The 24,144-nt window shown below is 38.6% G+C and overlaps 1 protein-coding gene across 1 annotated transcript in view; it reads right to left on the bottom strand.

Annotated features, from left to right (window-relative positions):
- Positions 1 to 24,144, bottom strand: part of LOC107218672 (semaphorin-2A) — a 282,104-nt gene that overhangs the window by 245,083 nt on the left and 12,877 nt on the right. The window contains exon 2 of the mRNA XM_046739750.1: positions 20,354 to 20,566. Within this exon, the coding sequence (XP_046595706.1) occupies positions 20,354 to 20,395 (42 nt within the window). The 5' untranslated portion in view covers positions 20,396 to 20,566. The remainder of the gene's footprint in view (positions 1 to 20,353; positions 20,567 to 24,144) is intronic.

The raw sequence follows: 24,144 nt of genomic DNA, 5'->3' as shown, positions 1-24,144 counted from the left end.
CTTCAGAAAACTCTGTCATCTGGGAATTCGGAAAAAGAAATGTAATGCAGAAAATATCATGTATTTTTACTAGACTTTGAGAGAAATTTATCAAAAATTTATCGCTGCTTTGTTACAATTCGGCCAAAAATGAAAAATCTCTGTACCAAAGGAGAAATGGCATGTCTGCTAAAGAGAATGTCGTGTCTCACTAAGTCGAATTAGACTAATGGTGTACCTTCAACCTTACGACAACTAAAGGTGGTTATTGATGTAGAAACAGTGAACTTGAACTATGAATTTTCCGTAACGTCCAGAATTTGTAGTACTGGAGAACAAAATGATATTTGCATCTCGCAGTAGTCAGTTTCGGCAACATATTGGTCCATTAACTATGAGCAAAGGGCATTCTCCAGAAACTAGACATGTGCGATGAAAATGCGTCTGGACAACAAGGCCGTTGAACCTGCAGAGTGACACGGGAACCACGGGTTTCGACATCCATCAGGATTCGGATGGTAGTTGACTGAGAAATGGGTTGGGCAATGGTGTGCCTACCTACCCACTACCAACGGAGTAACGTAAAATCTTGCGATCCTCTGCTCCGGCGGTTGAGGCAAGAAGAGGGAAGGTTTGTACGTGTCGCGATTACACGGTATTGGATTTGTAAATACGCCGGCTGGGGTTTGGGGTAGTATTGATCGGGGCCCAGCTGCGCGGGTTTACTGAAACAGTAGGCACTTCTAGTGACTAGAGTATCGCGGCAAAACCCGAAGACGCTCGTCCTTGACGAGCGCATGTCCTGGTTCTCTCCTTCCCTTCCTCCCTCTCTCTTTCTCTTTCTCTCCTAGCTCTCCTTCGTCCTCCCGTTCCTTTTAACTCCGTTCCCTCGTCTCCCCCGCTTTTTACAGAGGGAGGCGAGAGAAATCAAGCGATGCTTTTTGATTTTAAGGAGATTTTCACGGCCCGTTTGTCATCCCCGTCACCCCAGCTGCCAAGGACGCCTTCGAAGGCGCTGCCGAGGGTGTGTAAGGACACTTCGTTCAAGGCCGTGGATTCTCGGAGCTCGGCTAGCGATGTGGATATCGGAGGGAACGACGAAGGAGACCGAGAGAAATTGAAAGAGTGCAGGAAGAAATGGAGGGCTGACGGAGCAACTGCAAAGCGAAACGGCGGTTTTCTTTCCCCGTTACTCGTTTCTCCCTCCCTCCCTCTCGCTCTCTCTCTCTCTCTTTTCTCCACTTCACCTGGCACGTCTCGCTATATCTATATACCTTCTCACCTCGCTTTCCTGTCGCGAAGAGATTACACGTTCCTATTAGACCAATCCCACCCTCCGACGTAGAAATACCGTCGGTGAGGTACGTGCCAATTACTGTAAACGGAAGAAATAAATTGAAGTAATACTCGAGCTTCGTGTACTTCTCTATGTACTTACTGATGAACGATTAAGCTTGCCGATATTATCGGACACAGTCACCGTTGGAACAACATACGTCTCGGACGGCTGAACGAGGGTTCCAAATCAGTCGAATCAATCCTCAGGTAACTTCGCGAGAAAGCAATTGCTTCTGCTACCGATAAATTTTGTATTTTTTACTTACCGAGACAATGCGCTACCGCTCGCGTCATTCAAGAATTATTAACAAGCTTCGTTAATAACGATGAGATTTGGAAAAATCACGGATATATTGTGCTGGGAGAATTAATCATCAGAGAAGAGTGAGAACGGAAGCTTCAAAAAGCTTTGCTTTGCTTCGCGACTTAGTCGCAAGCTCAATTATTCGGAGATGCTGATTCGACAGAGAGTCTCGCCCGCTCGACTTCAGTGCAGACGAAGCTTTTCTCCGAGGCTGGAGAAGTGTAGCGAAAATCAGAAATTGCGGGAGTACCTGCCCCAGGGACAGCAGGTGAGATTGCAATTTTCCAGACAATTGCGATCGTTCCAACTGTCGCCTCGTTTAATTGATAGTAAATCGCGGGGCGTTTTCCGGAGAAAAAGAGAACGCGCGCGAACGAATCGAAGCGAAGTGAAAGTAGAAATTCCAGAAGGGAGGAAGGCGATGGGGTGAAAAACTTTTTTAATAAACTTTCCATAATAAGAATAAATTACGAAATTTCACGTTTTTGATCGACGTCAGTGACAACCTGCCGCATATTGGCTCAACGGGATGGAAACTCGTGTCAATCGTTCAATCTCCCAAAGAGGGTTGACAGAACGCGATGGAACCCCGAGGCACCCGCGTCATCGTCAGCCCCGGAAGTTCTTTGTCTTCCCCGTGTCTGTATCGCCGGAATTTCACGAAAACCAGCTTGCGGTTATTCTCTTCCGAAAACTTTCATCCCTTAAGGATCGAGGCCCCCGGCTCGACCTCACGTACCGAATGTTTTCACGGAAGTCCTGTTCAACAAGGCTACACAATTCTGAACAAGGAATACACGTCTGCAAAGGCCACATTCCTTGAATTCCAAATTACATATTTCATGTTCACTTTGCAAAGGTCAAATTTCAATCAGGTTCTGTATACCAATTTCTTAGGGCAACATTTCGACTTTTCGAGAGATGAAAAAAAGAATAAGAAATCGCATCATTTTTTACGCCGGAATGTACCAGCCCAGGGGTTAATCATTTAGTCTGCAGTCTGGAGTATACGTCACCTGAAGTCACTTGAAGTCAGTGAAGCCAATGACGTCACGTGAAGACGCTTGACGTCACTGAAGTCAGTAAAGTCAGTGGAGGCACTTGAAGTCAGTGAAGTTTTTCAAAGTCAGTGAAGCCAATGACGTCACGTGAAGACGTTTGACGTCACTGAAGTCAGTGAAGTTACCTGAAGTCACGTGAAGTTATCTGGAGCCAGTGAAGTTGGCGAAGTCAGTAGAGTCAGTGAAGTCACCTGAAGTTTCTTCAAGTCACGTGAAGTCATTGAAAGTCAATTGACTTCACAACGTTTTTGGAAGTTGGTCAATCGAAGCAGTTGTTAACCCATCGGTACAAACTATAATTCAGCCTCAGAAAAATAGTGCAGAATGTCTTTTATACCAATAGACACTTTCCTCGTCAAAGAAGGATGTTAATCAATTCTTCTACCGAATCAAGCTTAGCTCGAAGTACAGAAACGCGCAATTTCGCCAAGAGTAAAGCGACCTGCAAGTGCTCAGTGAGCTATTTCGATTCCTTATTGTAGAGGTTCGCTTTCAATCTTTGCCACCAGTGCAACGATTCACGAGGGTGAACTTTTACAACTGACATTCGATTCGCTTCAGCCTGAATAAGGATACCGATGAAAGCATATCCAACAGGAGATCGTAACCGGAAGGGAAATGGATGAAAGGAAAGGTGAAATTGTCGCTGAACATGTCCGTGTAGAAATTGTAGGCAAGCTGTAGATGGCAGATGATTTTCACTTCCTAAGAATAGTGCCAAGACCTACCCTGTAAATAAATATAAAAATTTTACCTCAGCACGCCCGCGTGGCCAGGAAAAATCTCGGCGTATGCAAAGACCGGAACACTGTCTGGGATAACGGAGAGAACATTAAGAAGCGCAGAGTGAAGCGGCTACACTGAATGAATATTTAAAGAAAATCTCGGTTCCGCTGCCGTGGTTCCTGGAGCGATGTTCCTTCCCAGTTTCACGATTCTTATCGCATCGCGAATATAAAATTTGGAATAATTCACGGATAACTCGTATCGTTTCTTCGCTTGTATTAAATTTTTTCATCGATCACAAGCACAGATATTTGTCACCTTTGAATAATAGATTTATTTCGGTTAACTGAAGCGCACTTTCTTTAGCCTTGCAGGGAAATAATGACTAGATCTTATCGTAGGCTATTATTATTTTTAGTTACAGTTTGTACTTGTGAAAGTATCCAGAATTCACAATTTCGATAAAAATTTACGGTTCGATTCGACACCTTTTTCACTTTTCAAAAATCCCTGTAATGTTTGATAAATTTCATACAGACAGAATTTGTTGATCAAATCACGACAACCGCGAAACTTTGGAAAGAAAGAATTGTAATGTTACCGGATTATAGATTATTTAGAAATTCTGTTACCCTAGTTGGTATAACAATTATAAGTACGATTTCCGGTAAAAAACGATCCTGCTCAAAATACGAGAAAACAATAATTTATTTACTTTCCGAAGAGACGGAAGCAAGTCACGTTTCGGAGCTTGAAAGTAGTTTAGACACGTGCCGCTGGATTAAAATTTCTAGTGTCGGTTGTTATCACTGTCGAAAGTTATTTACGACGCGTATCTGTATTTGTACCACCTCAGATCAAACTATTCGTATTCTTCGCGCGTTCAAACTTATCGCAAAGTCGTTTACTTACAACTTCTCTACCGCGTTTTAGATAAACATGTTATGTATAAGATGGAGCCTCCATATTGCATACAGATAAAATGCAAAGATATCCCATCTACAGTGTGAACTTAGTTCCATTTCTTTGCTACCGAATTTTAAAAGAGTATCTTTTGATTTCTCGCTGTTTATTTTCGACAATGTTCATACTTGATTTTTGAATTTATTAACAGATATGACAAAATCGGAATTTCTTTGCTAGAAAGAATCATTCTTACATTAACAGCTCAATATTATCACAATTTTGAATTCGTAAAATGTACTGGAATTTTGAAGCTTTACATTATACTTCAGAAACCTGAATTTATCTTAGATTTATTTTTATAACCTATTAGCATATCATTCGTTGGTTATCAATCAGATACTGTTTTCCAGTTTTTTTTTTTTTTCATATGTTTCACGATTTGGCAGATATAAGAATTCAACATAAGTCAGGATATTCGCGTTTCTTTTCGTACAGAAGTTGTATTCTAATACTGTACGCCAGGAAATTGCTTTCGTTAACTCAAAGCTGAAGCGCACGATCCTAAGTGTAGAAATCGAGTCGTCCAACCGGTTGATCTTTGACGCCAATACATTTCGATATTGAAGGAACAAAAAAAAAAAAAGTGGAAAACTCTCCTTCAGAATGGCAGAATCCGAGAGCCGGCAATGAGTAGCAAGTGAAGATGGGAGAATGGAAGAAAGAAAAATGTAGAGACGGGGGTGGTTTGTAAAAGCACGTGTATGAGGGGTAAATGAGGGCACAGATGCGCAGTCAGATAAGTCGTGATAGAAGCTGTGCTCCTGAAAAGAGCTGTCTTACCTTTGGCACAAAGCAATCTCTCGAACCGGGAGACAAACGCCTAAGTAGGAACACCCTCGGCTCAAGGGTAAAAGACTTTGGAATACTGCTGCACCAGCTTTCAGCTCTACGCAAGTAATAGCTCTAAACGTTTCCTTTCGCGCTGAGATGTCGCGTCATAAAGCATCGATTACGTGAAAGGAGAAGAGGCTTGTTTGTTTGATAAATCTTACGGTTATTGCGGATATTCCAAGGATGTCTAACCGAGAGGAAAAGAAAGGGCGAGAGTGGAAATGAAAATTAGAGAATTGCGAATGGTTTACAAAATCGAAGTTGATCACGTTTACGTAACGATGCAAATTTAGAAAATTCTTGAACAATTCTTTGTTAAGAAAAAGCTCAAAGGTTTTCAATTTTGTTGACGAAAGTCGATTTCATTTGTTAATCGATTCTTTTCTGATAGTTTATTATACAATTTTACATATGTATTTTAAGAATGTTCAATTGAATGAAAATGGATATGAAAATTAGAAAATTGCAGCTGGTTGACAAAATTCAAGTCTGTCATCTCTACGTAACGATGCAATTTAAGCAATTCTTCAACAATTCTTCGCGAAGAAAAGGCTTAAAGCTTTTCAATTGTACCCGTCAAAACCAATTTAATTTGTAAATGAATTCTTTACCGATTATTCATTATACAATTTTGCAAAAATTGATGTACTTCTCAATGATTTACTGTATCGTCTTGATATGAAAAACCAAAAGGTATTTTATTTTGAATCTACTCTGAATTGAGAGATGCGTGATAAAAATCTGTCTCGCCTGATTCGAAGACATTTTTTTAAAAATTTATTTATATATTTTATTAATAAATAAAAAAAAAAAAAACAAACATAGATGCTCGTCGATGAGATTTAAGCTGTCTTCGCTTCGATGTCGTCAGATATTATTTTCAATACATTTTTTTAACCTTACTGTTCGGATGATTTTACTTCTTGCAGTTTAAGGCGCGACACGTATAATGACTCGAAAGTCGTTGACCGCAAATCGTATCGATTCTGCGGAATATGATTATTTCGAAAACAGTTCGCAAGTTCCGCGAGAAGCGAGTATATAAGAGTTGAATATGGATTTTTTAATCAAGCCACACGGAGGGTTGCGTGGCAAATAATCATTCCGGACATTTTATTCCCTCCATGTTTAAATTATTATTATTATTGTTATTATTATTATTATTTTCTCGATTACAATAATTTTTTTTCCTCCTCGTTTCGCTCGTTCCTTTCACGGTTCGTTTCCACTCGGCGTGTCTCTCTTTTGCTCTACATCGTTTGTCTCTCTATCGTGAAAAAAGAGTTATTGATTTATCGGCTTTCGCCTCGCGCTATATAATAACGATGATTCGAACCGTGCCTCACATCCACGAGGCGTTGGTTGATATTGCTTAATTACCCTTGCCTCGTATTATCGTCTACAGAGTGGTTGTAAAAATCGATGTTCGCAAACAGCAGTTTTTTAACGCGTTCGAACAGTTCGTATAAATTTTTTCCTCTCGGAAATTTACGTATTTACACACCAATTACGCGATTTCATTGAAAAGTGATCGACAGTACGACGGTGTTAAAAAAAAAAATGGCGTACGCCGAAAGCTGAAAGCTCTGCGCTTTCGTAGATCCGTGCAATACAATAAGGTTGTTTTACTCGGAAAGCTGTGGCCGCACCAGGGGAAAGATTTCGATAACTTTATCGTTACAGTTTGAAATTTTACGAGCCTCCTCACCGGCAAATTGAATTCTTTTTTATGACTTTATCCGGGCTTATTTCTCACCCGCTGATATCTCGTATTTCTTCGACCGAAACGAGTTAAGAAAATTCTGTTGAATTCGATTTTCGCTTTCTAAACTGCCCGCCCAGATTCATAAAGTTTGATAATTCGGTTAAACAATTCGAGTTTTGAACAACTCCACGTTTTTCGCTACTTCAGAGGTGATTACGAATCTAAGGATCCCGATTCTCTACTCGGTGATATTAATGCGAATGTTACTCGAACTGCAGAGGAAAGGAATTCAAGTACGGGAAGAAAATATTTAGGGTTTTCCCAGTTTACAGGGAAGTCTTTAGAAATTATATAAATATTTGCTCCACAATACAGGATTCATTACGTTTCGTTCATCAAAATCAATGTTTCATCCTTTCGCCATTTTTCTTTTTAACTCGAGTAAATGATGGAATTACAATTTTTTACGTCGTTGGTGTTTAAGCATTTGAAGCATTTTTTTTTTTACAAATGTTACGGATATATGTAAATCATTATCTGACATCTGAAATTCCGTAAAAATGTATCGAAGCTAAGAATTTCAGGGAAAAATTCATGTAACAATTCTTGAAATTCGCAAGCGCAAAACATAATTAAGATAAGATTATTGATTTAAAAATTGTCTTTCGAAACCTAGTCAAGCATGTCGTTGAAGTGATGACAAAGAAAATTTCATCCAACTTGTCAATATTCTAGGATCAAATCACGCGTGAATCTGTCGTCAAATGAACTACGGGAAAATATGCCTTTGCCGATTTTACGGAAATCGAAATTGTAAAATAAAATTTCGTAAAACCGAGTAGGTGAGTATAGCTCGTGATTGAACGAAAGATTTAAAAAAAATTGAAATTTAAGTTTCTGGTAGAGTTGTATTCAAAACAGTACGATTCTCGATAAAATCTGAACCATGTATTCCCTTGTAAAATAACTTGCGATCGCAGGAAAATAAGCCTATGTTCAATCACGAGCTATACTCACCTACTAACGGAAAATATTTGTTTTTTTTTTTTTTTTTTATCTCAGCTAAAGCTATATCATGAATTATCTCACGATATTCTCAACGACTCAATTTTCAAAACATTCGGTCGAAACTTAAAAAAAAAAAATCGTTCCATTACACGTTTAAAGTTCAATAATTTTTCAAAACAGACGAAACGCAATGACTTTCGAAGCGATTGTCTGCGTCGGGCAAATGTGCATCGAACACGATCGCACCTTGCTTAAAATTGTGTAAGGTGAAACGGCACAAGCGGCAATTCGCATCCCTTGGCACCGCTGTCGCACGAAGGTCCCGCCCCTGAGAGCTTATAACTTGCCGTTACGGAATTGCGTCGCAAGTTTCCTTTCCGGGTGGAAATGAGCGTATACCCATAACCTACACTTAGGTAGGTAGTCACCTACTGTTGCATTCGAGACGCATAAATAGCCTCGTGTCACCGTTAAGGCTTATCGGTATTCCGCACACGGGGCGCAGGTCCGCAGGACGGAGGGCGAAACAGCGCTAACTACTCAAGAGTGTCGAGGAGTCGGCGGGTGTCGCATTCGGGCAAAGTCGAACAAGGCCAGATAAATAACCAAACACGCCGAGCGCCGGAGACGACGTCGGTTAGCTGCCTCTGTAAGCGCGACGATTTGCATGGAAATGCGACCAACTTGTACTATTAGGAAAAGGGTCTCGCCCACCGGAAAGATCGGGGTATTCACTTAGGTCGGGTGTATCTTATCGACCGGTGTGCACCGGGATGCAGACTTTATTGTATCGAGGACCTGGTTCTCATCATCTTTTACTAAGAAAAATTCGGTAAAACGTCTTAGTTAAACGAGGCTTTAACGTCAATTTGTCGTTGCACAAGCGTTAAATTGTCGCAACAGTTGCAAGAAAATACAGCAACAGCGATCGTAATGAGAAAGAATAGCAACTGATACTAGAAATCTAATTTTCATTTTCTACCTAGGACTATATTTTTCGATTGTGGTAAAAAATGAAAATAGTCACCGGAACTAAAAATTACTCTCAGTGTACTGTTGTAGTATATTGATAGGGGCGCGCGAATATAATTGAATACTCGGATTGTATCGAATATTTGGTTAACTTGAATATGTGGTTTGAATACATTAAATTATGTGCCTGAAATCTTGAATTTTTCATTTTGTTTTCTGTTCGAAAATTATTACTCAGTCGAATGAAACTTTCGAAATTCTCACAACTGACACGAAATGAAATGTTATTTTTGAATTGTATTTAGTCAATTTTAGGAGATAATAGTATTAATTACGAACGATTGCCGTATCTTGGATTCAAGAGAAACTGTAAAATATAGTTAACTAGTGTGCCAGGAAAAAAATAATCTGTCAATCACGAATTATTCGAATCAATATCTACAAGAAACTCACTGCTGAATATACATTAAATTCAAACACTGGAGGAAATATGTTTTATGAAACTTTGTTGATATAATTGAAAATCAATGTTAACGGATAATGTTTAAAGTTTTATTACCTTCTTCCAAAAAACTTCGTGTCAATTTGACTTATTTCTTTACCTCGCGATTTCGTGCAGCAAGAAACGAAAGAATTTATAATACTCTTCTTTCCCAAAGATAACTTGATACTATTTCTTTAAACTCTCTTCACGATTGTAAAAAAAAAAAAAAACTGAACCCGTGTCTCGAAGAGTAGGAAAAACAGTAAGCCGAGATAACTTGTCCTGCAACTTTTATCTGTCAATGGAAAATCAATATCGTGATAATCACTGATGAATGTTTAAAATCTGTTAAAAATAAATTTTCTCCGAGTAAAGATCGTTCACTTTCAAGTCCGCATCGTTTCCAACTCTTCTCCGAAACATTTGGTATAACTGTTATAAAATGGGAAGAGATGGGATATTTCCCCGGCATGTTCATAGGATCGAAACTGTCTGACTATGCAAATATAACATGTTCATTAATTAGCATTTCACTGTACCCGGGCGAATTGGCGCCCTTCTCTTCTCATTCAAAAAGCTCTTTCTACCAGCAGGAGAATTCACCAGAGCGAGGACGACCCTCTCGCAGCATCCCTCGCGCCATTCTCAACCCACTCCCCGTCACTTCCGCTTTAAACTCTGTCCAGAAGAAGAACAAGAGCTGAGATAAACGTGATGATTTTGCATTGTTTCAGCTGCAGACCGGTATTTCAGCTCGTCTACTACCGAACTCACGCTCAAGTTATCACTTGTCTTCGCTAAGTCTGGCATTCTCGTTGTATTACGTTACAATTCTTCTCCAACGAAGCGCTGCAGCCAACTTCTCAGATTTAAGGTCAAAACACACGAACACTCGGAAAAATTCCCTGTAATACAGCTGCTGGAAAATTTTAGTAAAACTATTGTCGCTGTAACAACGATTTATAAATATTGTTGGAATCGCGAGAAAATGTGATAAAATTGACTGTTTAGGTTAGGTTTGGTTAGAACAAGAAAAAAATAAAAATAAAATACAGTATTAGCGACCGTGACGATAAAGAAGAGTAACAAACACTACATTTTCTGGTTCCATGGCAGAAATAATTTGTTTTTTTTTTTTTTTGTGTATTTTTATATGTGGCAGAAAACGTAAGCAGCTTATTACTGCGTTTTAAGCTGGGAATTTCTTTCAATGGTGCTTTTGCCTCGATATTTTCGTTATCGGTATTACGATCTTGGTGACTGTGAATAAAACAGAAAAACTTGTTGCGGGGAAATTGAGGATGAACATCGAGTGGCTTCCGCATCACCTACGTACACCGATAAGCCGATTTGTCAATGACTCGAGGAGGTCACGTATATATGTATATATACATAGTCGTGGAGGAAAGCTTCGATCTGTCCGAATTAAACCATGTCGACATTCATACATACTAGGGTGTTTTAGGACAAAATAATACGCGATATTTCACCGTGCCACGCGCTAAAATTTTTTTCTCAGGTCAAAAGCATGATTCTGCAAAATGGTGAGCGTTCCAAGTTACGTGGAAGATCGTACTCATTTCATTTTTGATATTTTTCTTTTTTTGAATTTCTGAAGAAGCACGTAGCTCTTCAATTATTTTTTACTTTCCTGACATCTAACGGGAATCTTATTCGTCTAAATTAGAAGTTCTGAATATTAAATTGTGACTATTTTATGAGATTGAGTTATTAATGAAAAAGTCGTCAGATACACTTCTCAAACATCAACTGGAGATTCAATAATACAAATGTGGGAATTCCGACAAGTAAGGTCACCCAGGTCGATCTGACTTAATTTCTTTCGTAATATCTAGAAACTAAGCGACACGTATTTATTTTTATTTTTTATCTGCCATTAAACAAGTTTAGGGGGTGAAACCACCCTCCAAAGTAAGGCATGTCAAGGGGCGGTTTGTCGGTTTCACCCACAAGAATACAATATTTTTCATCCAATTCGACTGGAAAATTTTTCTCATAACGTGAAATGAAAAATGTAATTTTCTCATAAAAAACAAAAAACAGCCAAATCACCCCTTGACATGCCTTACTTTGGAGCGTAGTTTTACTTCCTTGAAATGCCTAATGGCAAATAAAGAAAAATATACCCGTCGCTTAGTTTTTAATTTACTATAACATATCACAAAAGATATCAAATCGGAGGGATCGACCTGGCATACCTTCCTTGTTAGTGAAATAAATTGATATTATGATTGATATAAGCGATAAAAAAAAAAAAAAAAAACAAACTTTACTCACCATACTTCACAAGTTTAAGAAAACGTGTATGAGTGAAAAATCAACTGAACGTAATCTTTCGCATAACGTTGAGCGTTCGTCTTTCCCAGAATCTTTCTTTCAACCTAAAAAAACTTTTCCGGGGGTGCCATGATGGAAAATCGTAACTAATTTTTTTCTCAAACATCCCAATACACTGAGAGAAATTTTTAGTTCAGGTTACCGCTCAGTCCTTAACTATTTTCATTTTTTACCACAATCGAAAAATATAGTTCTAACTAGAAAATGAAAATTAGTTTTCTAGCTGTTACCGGAAAGTCTAGCATCCGTTGCTATTCTTCTTCATTACGATCACCGTTACTGTATTTTCCTGCAACTGTTGCGAAAATTTAATGCTCGTGCAACGATAAATTGACGTTAAAGCTTTGTTCAACTAAAAAAGTAGAGTAAACCTCAGAAACCGATTTTGCGTTGCAATTACCAAAAAAGGATCGACGATAGCGCAAAATGGTTAAGCGTACCTCGTTTTTCATAATTCCAACAATACTGAATGTTTTATTGAATTCTTCTAGTTACTGTAACGAATGAAATTTTTCTCCGTGTACATACGTATTTCCCACATAATTTTCCTCCATGAACACGAAGGACACGCAGGCCCAAACTAATCGTCAATTACACATCCCGAGTTTCGGCAACGGTGCAGGTTACAACGGACGCAACGTCACCGGATGTACAATGGCATCGGACGTCTCGATCGCTATTCCGCATTCACGTATCAGCGACTCGTTCATGCTACGTAACGAGACACGCATTCGTACACCATTGTGTACACCGTACACACGGATATGAATACGGAGATAAGTTGGGGAGATTGTGTATTATAGATAGAAGCACGCACCTAGGTCCGATCGTGAGGGGCTCTCATCGACCCAGGTGGTATCAACCTGTCAGCCTTCGCTTCGTTACTCAATCATTTTTTCATTCACCACTGTGACAACCTTTTTCCGCGTCGTCCACGAATCGTGATCAGGCACTTCAGATCTTATGCAGTAATACTTTTCGCTACGAGAGGTCAGAAAGAAAAAAAAAAAAAAACTCTTGTATTTTCGTCTAATTGATTCATTGCCACGAAGATCGATTCATCTCTCACTCACAGATCAATGTCTCCAACTTCTATAGTATGATGAATTTTACGCTTGATTAGTTTTTCCATTTGTGTCGTATCGATGCACTTTGATACTTAAATGTAAATATTTCTAGCTTTTAGGTTAAAAACTAATACCATGAGTTGGATAAAACTGAACTTTCATTCCCAAATATGGTTGGATTTAACATTTTTGTGTGGATATTAAGTAAAAAAAAAAGTACATCATATTTTATAGTTTCATGGTTGAAGGATGGCAACACTTCCCTTTGAGATTCAGTGCAAGGCAACTTCTTTTTTTTTTTATTTTTGTCTCTCAATCTGCTTTGCTTAAAAAAGTATTATCAGGTGTTACGGAATTTTTGAATAATTTTATGCAAGCATTGTCAGCATAGAATATTACTTTCAATTTCATATTTATACGTACTACAGCGAACTGAATTTTTTTGGAAGTAGTTTTTTACGAACCCCTTTTTGGTAAGAGACTCGATTCTTTCGCCATGGTTACCTAAGTTTCACCGAAATACGTGGAATATGAAACTTCTATAGTAATTCTCTTCAAATAAGAATGCACTTTTCACCTTCACATCAAAGTTTGAAATGCTATTTTGATATTTTTTACGATTTTAAAACGTGCACTAAACGTGATAATCTTCCCATTTTTCATTTAAAAAATTTCAAAACTTGCAGTGCCAAAGTATTGTGTACAGAATTGTGAAGTTCACGCGTGCTATCAATCGCGACGAAACATTTTTCTAATCCATTGAAATCACATTTTGGTATAAAACTTGAATTTTTTACTTACAAAACATGCATAAAAAGCACAGGGTACACAAATGGACTCGATGAAGTGTTCATTATATCGGATCAATGATAAAATTTAATGGGTAAGAAATTTTGCTTCCAATATACGCGCAAAGTAATCAAAAATAATTGAGTCGGGTTGTTTCATTTCAGTTACAAACGATAATTGCAAAGTTTGATGCAATTAGATTTTACTTTTTTGATATTACCGGATATATACATCAACGCGAGTGACTTTAAACAGAATTTTTTCCAACTATCGGATAATATTCTTCAACATTTATTAAATGTACAAAATAAAAGAGATCCATAAAGCTGTTGCATTTTGTTTATACCGTGAGCTCTGAACGATAAAAGCTACGGATTTTCATTAACTCGCGACGAAATTCACTCCCTCTCAACACGCGTGCAATAACATTAACGTCACGCGGCGTGAAAATGTGCTGTAAAGTCCGTGAATAATTACAATCGCAAGCGTAATCGGGAGGAAAAATGGAACCCGGTTTCGGCTCGGGTGAAAAGGAAAAAGAGGAGGTATCAGAAGCGCCGGCACATTTGGCTGTGTCAATTTCTGCAGGGGAAGAGCCGTGGAAGTTTCCTTTGTCTCTCGGTTAAATTCTGTGAGAAGAGAGCGTGAGCGCGTGAAGCAAGTGTCTCGTCGTTAGCGAGGGCGTTTACCGTGCAGGGTACAGCAGCCGCGAAACGGGATAATATTCTCAAACGTTCTCGACATGACGAAGTATGAATTAAACCCGTCAGTTCCAGCCCTCAGCCGGTAACATGTGCCATGCAAATTCCGGGAATGGATTCACGAGTGCTCGAATATCGAGCCTGATCTAGAACACTCTGGATAGGGTGTGAGATTCGACAAGGATAGAATTCCAACACGCGAGGAACGTAGTTTGGTACATTAGAATACAAAATTCGATTTACAAAACAGCCCTACGGAATGCAAATTACAATATAGGATAGAATAATACGATTCATCTCAAAAAAATTACAGGGGATGAAAAATTTGAGTGATATTATAGAACGGTTTGAATTTGAAGTCTGAATTGCAGATAGTTTCACAGATATTAAATTCCCCGAGGAAAGATAACACAAGAGTTGAAGCTTCGATAATACAAAAACTTGAATTTTCCCAATCCCAAGAGTTCCAAGTTGGGAAATGAAAAACAATTCACCAATTTAAACGTAACGACCATGGGAGAAAATCTACCACAATGTTATACTTTAGAATATTTCGAGAAACAAATTCCAGAATTTCTCGATTAAATATGTCAGAGTGACTTTTTTTTTAATTTTTCGCTTCGTCAACCCAAGTATGAACCTAACACTGATCACATTTCGATTCGTGTAGTTTCTTTTCTTCATATCAGATTCTTTCACGGGTAAATTTTATTTTAAATTTAATTTTCCGTCCCTCATTAAGTCTGCAGTAAAATTTTTCAACCGGCACTAGTATTACCATTACAGTCCTCGAAGAATAAAAACACAGTGTAGATACTCCATAGACTCTACTCTCCATCCACCCACTCGACGACGCCTCGTACGTCGGTAGCAACCATAACCCTTTGGTGCCAGAGCTATTTGCTCCCGCTACCCCTACTCGAGCGGTAAACAAAACCCGCGAAACGGGGCCGGGACACAAAACAAGGCGACACCCGCGCCCATCTCGTTCCATGGGATCCGTACACAGCCAAGCCGAACACGTAGATGTATTATGTCTGCCACGTGAACCAGACCCTCGCCTCCACCCTGTGCACATTCGCCATACAGTGTACCCACCGAGCTCCGAGCCCCCCAAGCACCGAAAGCTGGTCTCCAGTCAAGGGCGACAGGCACCCGCACAACGGAAATGCGTTATCTAATTTGTTTGCTCTTACAGTGGGGCTGAAAAGATTCACCTCGGAAATAGTTGCGATAAGGTTAGCTTGTTTTCGAAAGGGCCTTCTACCGAATCCGTTGTCTCAATTTCAAACTAGCCTCGCTGGGCTGCGTCCACGCCGATTGGAAAGGATATTATGACATTCAACTGAAATTATGACCTTCCACCACAATTGAAAACGATATTATGACGTTCTAGCTCAATTGGAAACTATGTTGTGGCACTCCACGTCGATGATGAGCTTCAACCTCAATTGGAAACGATGTTATGATATTCCAGTTAAATTGTGACTTTTAACTTCAATTGTAAACGACATTATGACATTGCAGCTCAATTGGAATCGATGTCATGACATTCCATCGTAAATGGAAACTATATCGTGACATTTCGGATCAATTGGAAACGACGTTATGATATTCTACTTAATTATGAGTTTTCACCTCAATTGTAAACGACATTATGACATTGCAGCTCAATTGGAATCGATGCTAGGGCATTCCACCTCAACTCGTAACGATATTATGACACTCCAGCGCAATTAGAAACGATATTATAACATCAACTGAGGGTAGGATACACAAAAAGACGAGAGTTTTGTCGAGAAATATAAAGAGACGTATGCTGATACAAAATATGGTCCTCAAACAAGTGTGATTACAAGTGTGAAATCATCACAATGGAGGGACGTTTTTGAAATACGAACATTTCTGTGAATGTGTTACGTGCTGTTTAGCTCGAGTATTGTTCAAAATAGCTTCAATTGTTCAAAGCTTCCAGGTATTGCATTAATATCAAACACTCCGTATACGTTATTCAATTTGCAGGGAGTACGTTACAGAAATTTAAATGTGGAAGTGCTATTACATATATTTTCTGACTTTCAGTCGGAAGTTCTTTTTCTTCGCAGAATTTAACAAGAAATTCTACATTAACATACTTGCGGTGGTGAATGCGCACTAAAGTTAGTTGTTCTGATTCATAGGGAAGTCATATGAAGCATCTATCGGTACTAAAATCACTTTTAACTGTTACAATAAAACAAACGGTTATTTAACTGCCCTGCACTATTCATCCCGTGCATCGTACGTGTCGCACAGCGGCTGCATCAGCGATGCACGATACGTATTTCAGCAAGTTTCATATTATAGTACAAAGTTTGAAATCGATACTTGCAAGAGATAAAAGACGCGATCGAGTCTTCATGCTCCAACGGAACTTAAACTGCAGTTTAAAAATTTGTAGACAAAAATAAGTTCTGTGTTGATTTGGACGATTTCTAAAGACAACACAAAAATGTGAACAGGATATTGATGCAGGGTTGAATTTCGTAAAGTTAGCGCGAAGAAATATTGGTAATGAGAATCACCGTTTTGCAAATGTAGAGTATCTTCAAAAAAGCCAAGTTTTCATAATGTGAGTGTGTTTTGCTTTATTACTAATCTACCGAATTTCACGGCAGCGATGTTATGATTTTATGATAAACACACGCAGAAAACAAAAATTCTTGAAGAAAAACCAGTCAATCGATTCGAAGTTGTTTTAATTGCTAAGCTTAGTTGTTTCGATGAAACTTAAATCGAGATTTTTTTAAATTCTATGACTGTAACAGTCAAAAATACGGAACAAGCATTAAACTCAAACGTGAGTATTTCATTCTCACCGAAATGAAATTCATCGGTACCTAAGTCCCAAAAATAGATCGAAGTAAATTTCAAACATTACAGCTATACGTTTTTTCATTGACTTTTCTACTTGGTTTGGGGGAAAAATTGTGGTGAATTTCTATTAAAACTTTGAAAATGTTTGTCTTGCTTTTGCGTGAATCAGAGACATTTTCAGTCACATTCATAACTCTGTAATCGAATTTGAAAATCGAAAATTGTTGATCTTAGCGGTATCAAAATCATTGTTAAAATTTATGACGAATTGAAAAAAAACGGTATACGATCCAAAGGGGCATAAACCATTGTTCAATTGTTTGACTTTTCACATCACACGTTTGAAGGATCATCCTAGTGTAAAATGTTAAAAAAAAAAAAATATATATATATATATATATATATTTGTTTTTTAATTGACCGATAGTATAGACGGGATATCACAAAGGAATAGTTTCCAAACTATCCGTTTCAAATTTGGACACAATATTCTTCACGCTATTCTTCATATTGGTATGGAAGCTTTTTTTTTGAAATCGTCATATTTTTCTAACGAAAAACTATCGAAACAATAGGCTAAATTCGATACACTTTTTTCAGACCACGGCCATTTTGCCAATTTTGTTGAAATAAAAAAAAAACAACTTTATAGCGAGATGGCGGCTTTTATACCGATTAATAATCTTTTCACAAATTTCATTTTACGTAATATTTACAGCCACAACCGTGCACACTATGAGGATTCCTCTTTTTCGAAGACATTTTCAACTGTTGAAAAAGTAAATAAATAAATAAATAAATAGAAAAAAAAAACTGAAAATAAACGTTCAAAAATCTATGTTCTGTTCTTCGCGAGTGCTTTGATTTGACGTGAAAAAAAAAATAACAGCTGACCAGCGTATTTCAACCATCGAAAAAAAAATCGTACGTGTGGGATCCCTTAAGCCCTTGGAATCCTGTTGCTACAAACAGAGGTTGTACCTAAATAAATGTTTACAGAAACTGATATCAGCGGCACGATTCCTCCGGTAACAGGTGATACGAAATGCGTCCGCGGAAGTTGAGCAGCTCTTGTTAACCGTCAACAAGGAGCGAAACGATAGTTGTTTTGCAAAGTGGACATTCCCCGCATCTTCGTTCCGCAATAGAATCCGACTGCAGTGCAGCGACGAATGGCTCGGATTCCGATTTCATTCCACGGTGGCGAGCGGGCGGTTCGTACTTATTTTGCATATTCCGCATGCATCATATTCACTTCCCAATCCGTACGCTCACGTTCCCCGATGGCTTTCTATGCGGTCATTTCGTACGTTCATCCATATGCATGTATATTTTTCATTCCCTGCATACACGTGCGATTTGTCGCTCAGGCTCGTCGTCCGGGAATGAAAAACGTAAAAATACATATACGCGGTAAATTTTTCCCAAAACGAGTAGGTATCGATCTTCACCCACAACGGTGCGTGCCAACTTAATTAGGTACGTGGGGAGATTCGGTGACTCGGTTTACGACTGTATTATAAAACGAAACTGATTAATTATATACACCGTAATCTGCACTTCGCACCCAACTTTGTAAACGTTAAATATCAATTATTTCAAACGCAGCATTCCGTACGAAAGTATTACGCGTCAAAGCGAAAGCCGCGAGGGTAACGTGCGCAAAACGTTATGAAAAATGTCGAATTAACGTTGTGAGTGAGTGTTGCAAAATGCGAGGGTCCTGTGCTGGAGAGTTTGCGCACTGAACCGAACAAACTGAGAGTTTGTATTGTTTGGTCTTTTTTTAGCTCGCATTTTCTTTTTCCTTTTTCTTTTCTTTTTTTTTTTTTTATGCTTTGCAAATGCACGTACCGCTGCGTTTTATTTATTTATTTTTTTTTTCTATCATTGAATCACCGGATTCAATTTACCGCGCGATAAAATCTCCCGTTCTTCTAGGCATCTGATTCGAATAAACAGGAGGGAGGATTTGACGGCTGCTGGGGGGGGGGGAATACGAGTTTGTATAAAAAAAAAAAAAAAAAAAAAAAAAAAAAAAAAAAAAAAAAAAAAAAAAAAAAAAAAAAGAAAGCACTAGCGCGGGAACAAATCAGGGGAAACGTTTGTAAAGTCGAGTTAAATCTTTCCGCGCGTACGAATTTTTGCACAACTGATTCAATCACGGATAACTCGGGAGACTTGCAAATTCGGTTCGTTAATCGATAGCTCCGTGCATTTAATTCTACATTTTTTTTATAGAATAATATTTCAGTTGGTATTTGAGAATCGAGCGTTCGATGAAACGCCGCAAGGAACATCCGCGTGTAAGAATGACGGTGAATGTTTCTTTTTTTTCTGTGTTCTTCTTCTAGACGTTAGGGGGAGGTTATTAAATAAATTCAAAGGTTATCCATTGGAAAGTATCGAGCCTTGGCGGTCCGCTCGTAAAATGGAGGTTTGGCTTTGGTTAAGAGTGTGGGCGTGTTACGGGGTAGTTCATGGAACTGGAGGGTTACTTTAGCCCCATACTCAGCGGTATATCGGGGCGAGGATCACGCGTACCCTCGTCTGAATACTGATTCTCCACCGAGGACGCATACATTACGCGAGGATAAAAGGATATTTGCATCTTGATGGACCACGCGGAGTGCATTTGACATTCTTCCTTATGCACTCAGCGTTCCGGTTATCGTCCTTGCTTTTTTCATCATTCATTCGCCTACCGCAGCTCTCTTCTTTATTGCCCGAATATCGGCGAGACCATTTACGAAACTCTGATAACTCGTCATTGCCAATTATTTCCTTCTCAATATACATACCGGCAAAGAACCAAACCGGATATCATAAATTTAACCAACGATTTGCAGTGTAATTCGACGAACATTTCAAAGCTCTTGCTAAGATGATCGATGCGCTGCGAGAGTAAAATGAAAGCTTCATTCCACTGCTCAGACATTTGATGTAGAATTAAGTAAATTTCGCCCACTTCATTTTTACCCATCCAGGATACAGTAATTATGTTATAATGATAGCTAGTAGTAATTCGAGTTGGCTTTTTTTTTTTATTGCCCTAGGCAAAGTCACACGTTCGTTTCTTATACTCACAGGCTAAATTCATTGTTAATTATATCGCGACGCGATAACCAAAATTATTTAGAGAACCAATCGGGTGAACGGTGTGACGATTCATTTGTTATTGAAAAATATTGATTATAATTCAACTTACCATTTTCGAAGTTCGTCTTCGCATTCGAGGACGGTGAGACATCGAATAGTTTGCTACGATGAGATGCGTTTAAGCTTCGGTATCTCGCTCAAGCCGATACCAGAAAACCACACACTTCACTAATACAAGTCACTTAACGTCACTCAACACCTAAATCGTGATTCTGCCGTACCTCCATAGCAGCGAGACGAAAACGAACCGCAATTGTCATGCCTGGAAGCAGAAAAACAAATAAACCTTATTATCCTATTTTCCAAATTCGGTAGACGTATTTGTCAGTGATCTTACGTGTTTTTCACTTAATCTATGCTGCGAAGTACAAATTATACCAATTACCAGATACCTGAATGTCATTGAATTCAGTGAGCTTATATCAAATATCCATAGCAATCTTAGATTAAACATTTATTTCTTGTAAAGAAAATGTATAAATTTCGTTTCCACTGTGAGTTAAAAAATCTCTAAGTGAAGTGGTACAAAAGTAATTTCAAATAAAATTTTCAACGAATTCACTCGTGTGTTTGAAAAGACACCAAAAATACTAACCCTGCCCTATATAAAAAAAACCTGGATTTTTCTCCGAAAATATTATGGAAAATCCATCGAATTAGAGATAATAAATTTGATCAAAGTGTGTTGCGCGTGTGTGTCTGAAATTTCCGAAGATCATCCTGAGGGAACGTCTACGTTCTCGGGAATGAAATGATTTACTCAAAGCTGTCACGCGTTTAAGTCACGGCTGCAGTCCCATTTCGCTTCTCCGCATATAATGTAAAAGATTGAAACAATAAACCAAGTTGTTACGCAGGGTGAAATAATAACAATAATAACAATAATAACAACAATAATAATAATAATAAAGAAAACAGGAAAAAAAAACAGTTGAAAAGTAGTGGAAGAAGTATGAGAATATATAATAAGAGAAGGGGAAGCGAGGAGAAAAAAAAGATATAAAAGCTCGGCTTGGGTTCCGCCCTTCGGGTGCGCGGAAGGCGCGGGGAAAGCTTTACTTTCGTTGTAAACACGGACTCGCAGCAGTCACGTGCTTTTGTGCACCGCGTGTGATGGGAGTAGAGAATTTTACGAGTAAAGCGAGGTTCGCCGACTCCCCAGAAACTCTCGCTTCTGGCACCTCGACGGTGTCTCGTCGCATTGTTCAGCAGCACAAATGCCAGACGTCCTGGCTTTTGAAAAATATGCGTATTTCACGGTTGGATATTCGCTGCATTCCCTGCACCCCGCAGGATTCTGTCACGTGAACAGGGGTTGGAGGCCGTTGCGTTTTGCCTGCAAGCGATACGAAATAAACTCATCCAGATATGTACGGACAAGTTCCAAACGTCTTTTGAAACATTCTCTAACACCGATTGTCAACATAGGCCACAGCTACGAGCTAAGTATTACCAAAAGTAATCGGTTTTCGATTTGATTGATTATTTCTACTCGATTAATCGAGTGTAATCGATTATTTTAGTACCTCAAAATCGGTTTTTGTTTTTTACTCTCGTGAACGATGCGATGCATTGTCAACTCATGCGATTAAAGTATTAACTTATTGTTGTATTATTTGATGTAACAAGTGAAAGATGAATGTATATTTTCACATGAAATTGAAAAATATTTTGAATGAAACTGTAAATTATCAAAAAACTTCTCCGCTATTAAGACAACAGAAATTTACGAAATTTTGGTTTCATACGCACCGTTCCAAGAAAATACGAAATAATCGAAACATCGATTAATTTTCACCGATTTAATCGAGTCGTGTTCGATTATTTTTTTTTGGACCCGATTAATCGATGCATCGATTATTTTTAGCTTAATGGCCATCGCTAACTTTGGACTGGATCGGCAATCCGGCCAAACGGGTTCCGTTTATCTCACCGTATTAAATCGGCTTACTTCACTGAGAAATAATCGTTTATTGAGCGCTCGGAAGGTAATTTTGTTATCGCCAACTTACCTTGGCCATGTGACTGACCTAGCTCGCGAATTTGTTGTGGCACCGAGTCGTTTCGTTCGGTTATCAAGGTCTTCCGGCAATCGAGGGGAGCAAAATTCTGAGTAAGAATTTGGCAAGTTTTCCAAAAAAAAGAGCGGTGATTATAAAGAACGATACACTTAGAAAAATTTGATTTGTTACAGTAACTAGCAGAATTCAATAAAACAGGTATCGTTGAAAAAACCGTTTGATTATTGTTGGAATTACGAAAAACGGGTTACACCTAACAATTTTGCGCTATCGTCGATCCAGTTTTGGTAATTGCCACGCAAAATCAGTTTCTGAGGTTTACTCTACGTTTTTAGTTAAATAAGGCTTGAACGTGAATTTATTGTTGCACGATATAAGCATTAAATTTCCACAACAGTTGGAAGAAAATATAGCAGCGGTGATCGTAACGAGAAAGAATAGTAACGGATGCTAGACTTTCCGGTAACAGCTAGAAAACTAATTTTCATTTTCTACCCAGAACTATATTTTTCGATTTTGGTAAGAAATTAAAATGGTTAAGGACCGAGCGGTAACCGGAACTAAAAATTTCTCTCAGTGTACGTTTGTTATCCGAATTGCTCATCCTTGTTCGACTCTCGCACTTCGACTTATCCACGTTCACTATACGCTGCACAAAATTCACTTCATGACGATGTGTACACACGATATATAAATGGAGAACTTCTCGACACTCTCTGCGCGAGTCGCGACGCACGAATGAATCGGTGACCGCAGCCGGCTTGTCAACATCTGAATCAGATGTGTTTCTATCTAACGATAAGACGCCACTCGGCGCGAAAATTTGAACTTTGACCAAGCTCGGCTGCATTGATTTAGCTCTTTTAAGACGTGAATTAATTCTATCTTGCCACCATTCACACATTTTGATTTTCAACTGGTTATTTGTAATTGGAACTGAATTTGAGCGGATTATAAATGAGCAAAGATATTTGTGACTGATCTCTACCCACCACCACACTGCTTAGCTTACTCTCGTCTAATGGTCGTTTGGTTAAATCAAGACTGATCAAAGCAATGATTCCAACGCTGATTTGCCTCTTTACCGAAAATGGGACGCTTGAAAAAGACCTCTGATGACTTGTTGAAATATAAATTTGACTGGGAGGAAAAAGCAGAGCTCTGCTTTCTCAAATCTCATTTCCAAACTTCAAATAATAAGAACCTTACCGAATTATTAAAATTATGAAATAACGCTGACCACTGACTAGAAATTTTTTCGATGCACTGAATGAGATTTTACGGTCAGAGCCTTTCGAAAATGAGAACCACTCGTTATTTCAACTGTTCATCAATTCAACTATCCGGAGTGTTGTTCGTTCTGAAAATAGATCAATCAGAATTTTGACCATTCCAACTGATGAGATTTGTTTAGTTAGCCAATCTGAAATATCATCATGGAGAACTTTGAATCGCTTTAAAATGACAATTGCTTTTCTGGTTTGCGGTTAGGCAGAGAAGTGAAATTGAAGTATAAGAATATACAATATTTCGACAAAAAACAAAAATTGTTCAGTGAGAATTGGGTCAAAACGAAGACGCAGATTCTGCGCGGAAACTTTCGGCTGAAAGTCCAAGCTTAATTTGGGGGAATAAAAAATTCTACCAAGGTTTATTAATGATTCCGTTCACTGCAGGCAGCGAGGAGTTAGTGTCATTATAATGCGAGATACATAACGGAGGATTTAGTGAAATGCTGTCGGGGAATCTCTATGATACCTGATGCCGAGTTACATCAGCATGGCTCTCGCACCCTTAACAACACTTCAATTAGTTCTGG

The sequence above is a fragment of the Neodiprion lecontei genome, chromosome 5, assembly GCF_021901455.1.
Source record: "Neodiprion lecontei isolate iyNeoLeco1 chromosome 5, iyNeoLeco1.1, whole genome shotgun sequence".
In the NCBI taxonomy this organism is placed as follows: domain Eukaryota; kingdom Metazoa; phylum Arthropoda; class Insecta; order Hymenoptera; family Diprionidae; genus Neodiprion; species Neodiprion lecontei.
Note: the sequence above shows the minus strand (reverse complement) of the source record. Positions and strands in the feature narration are given on the sequence as shown.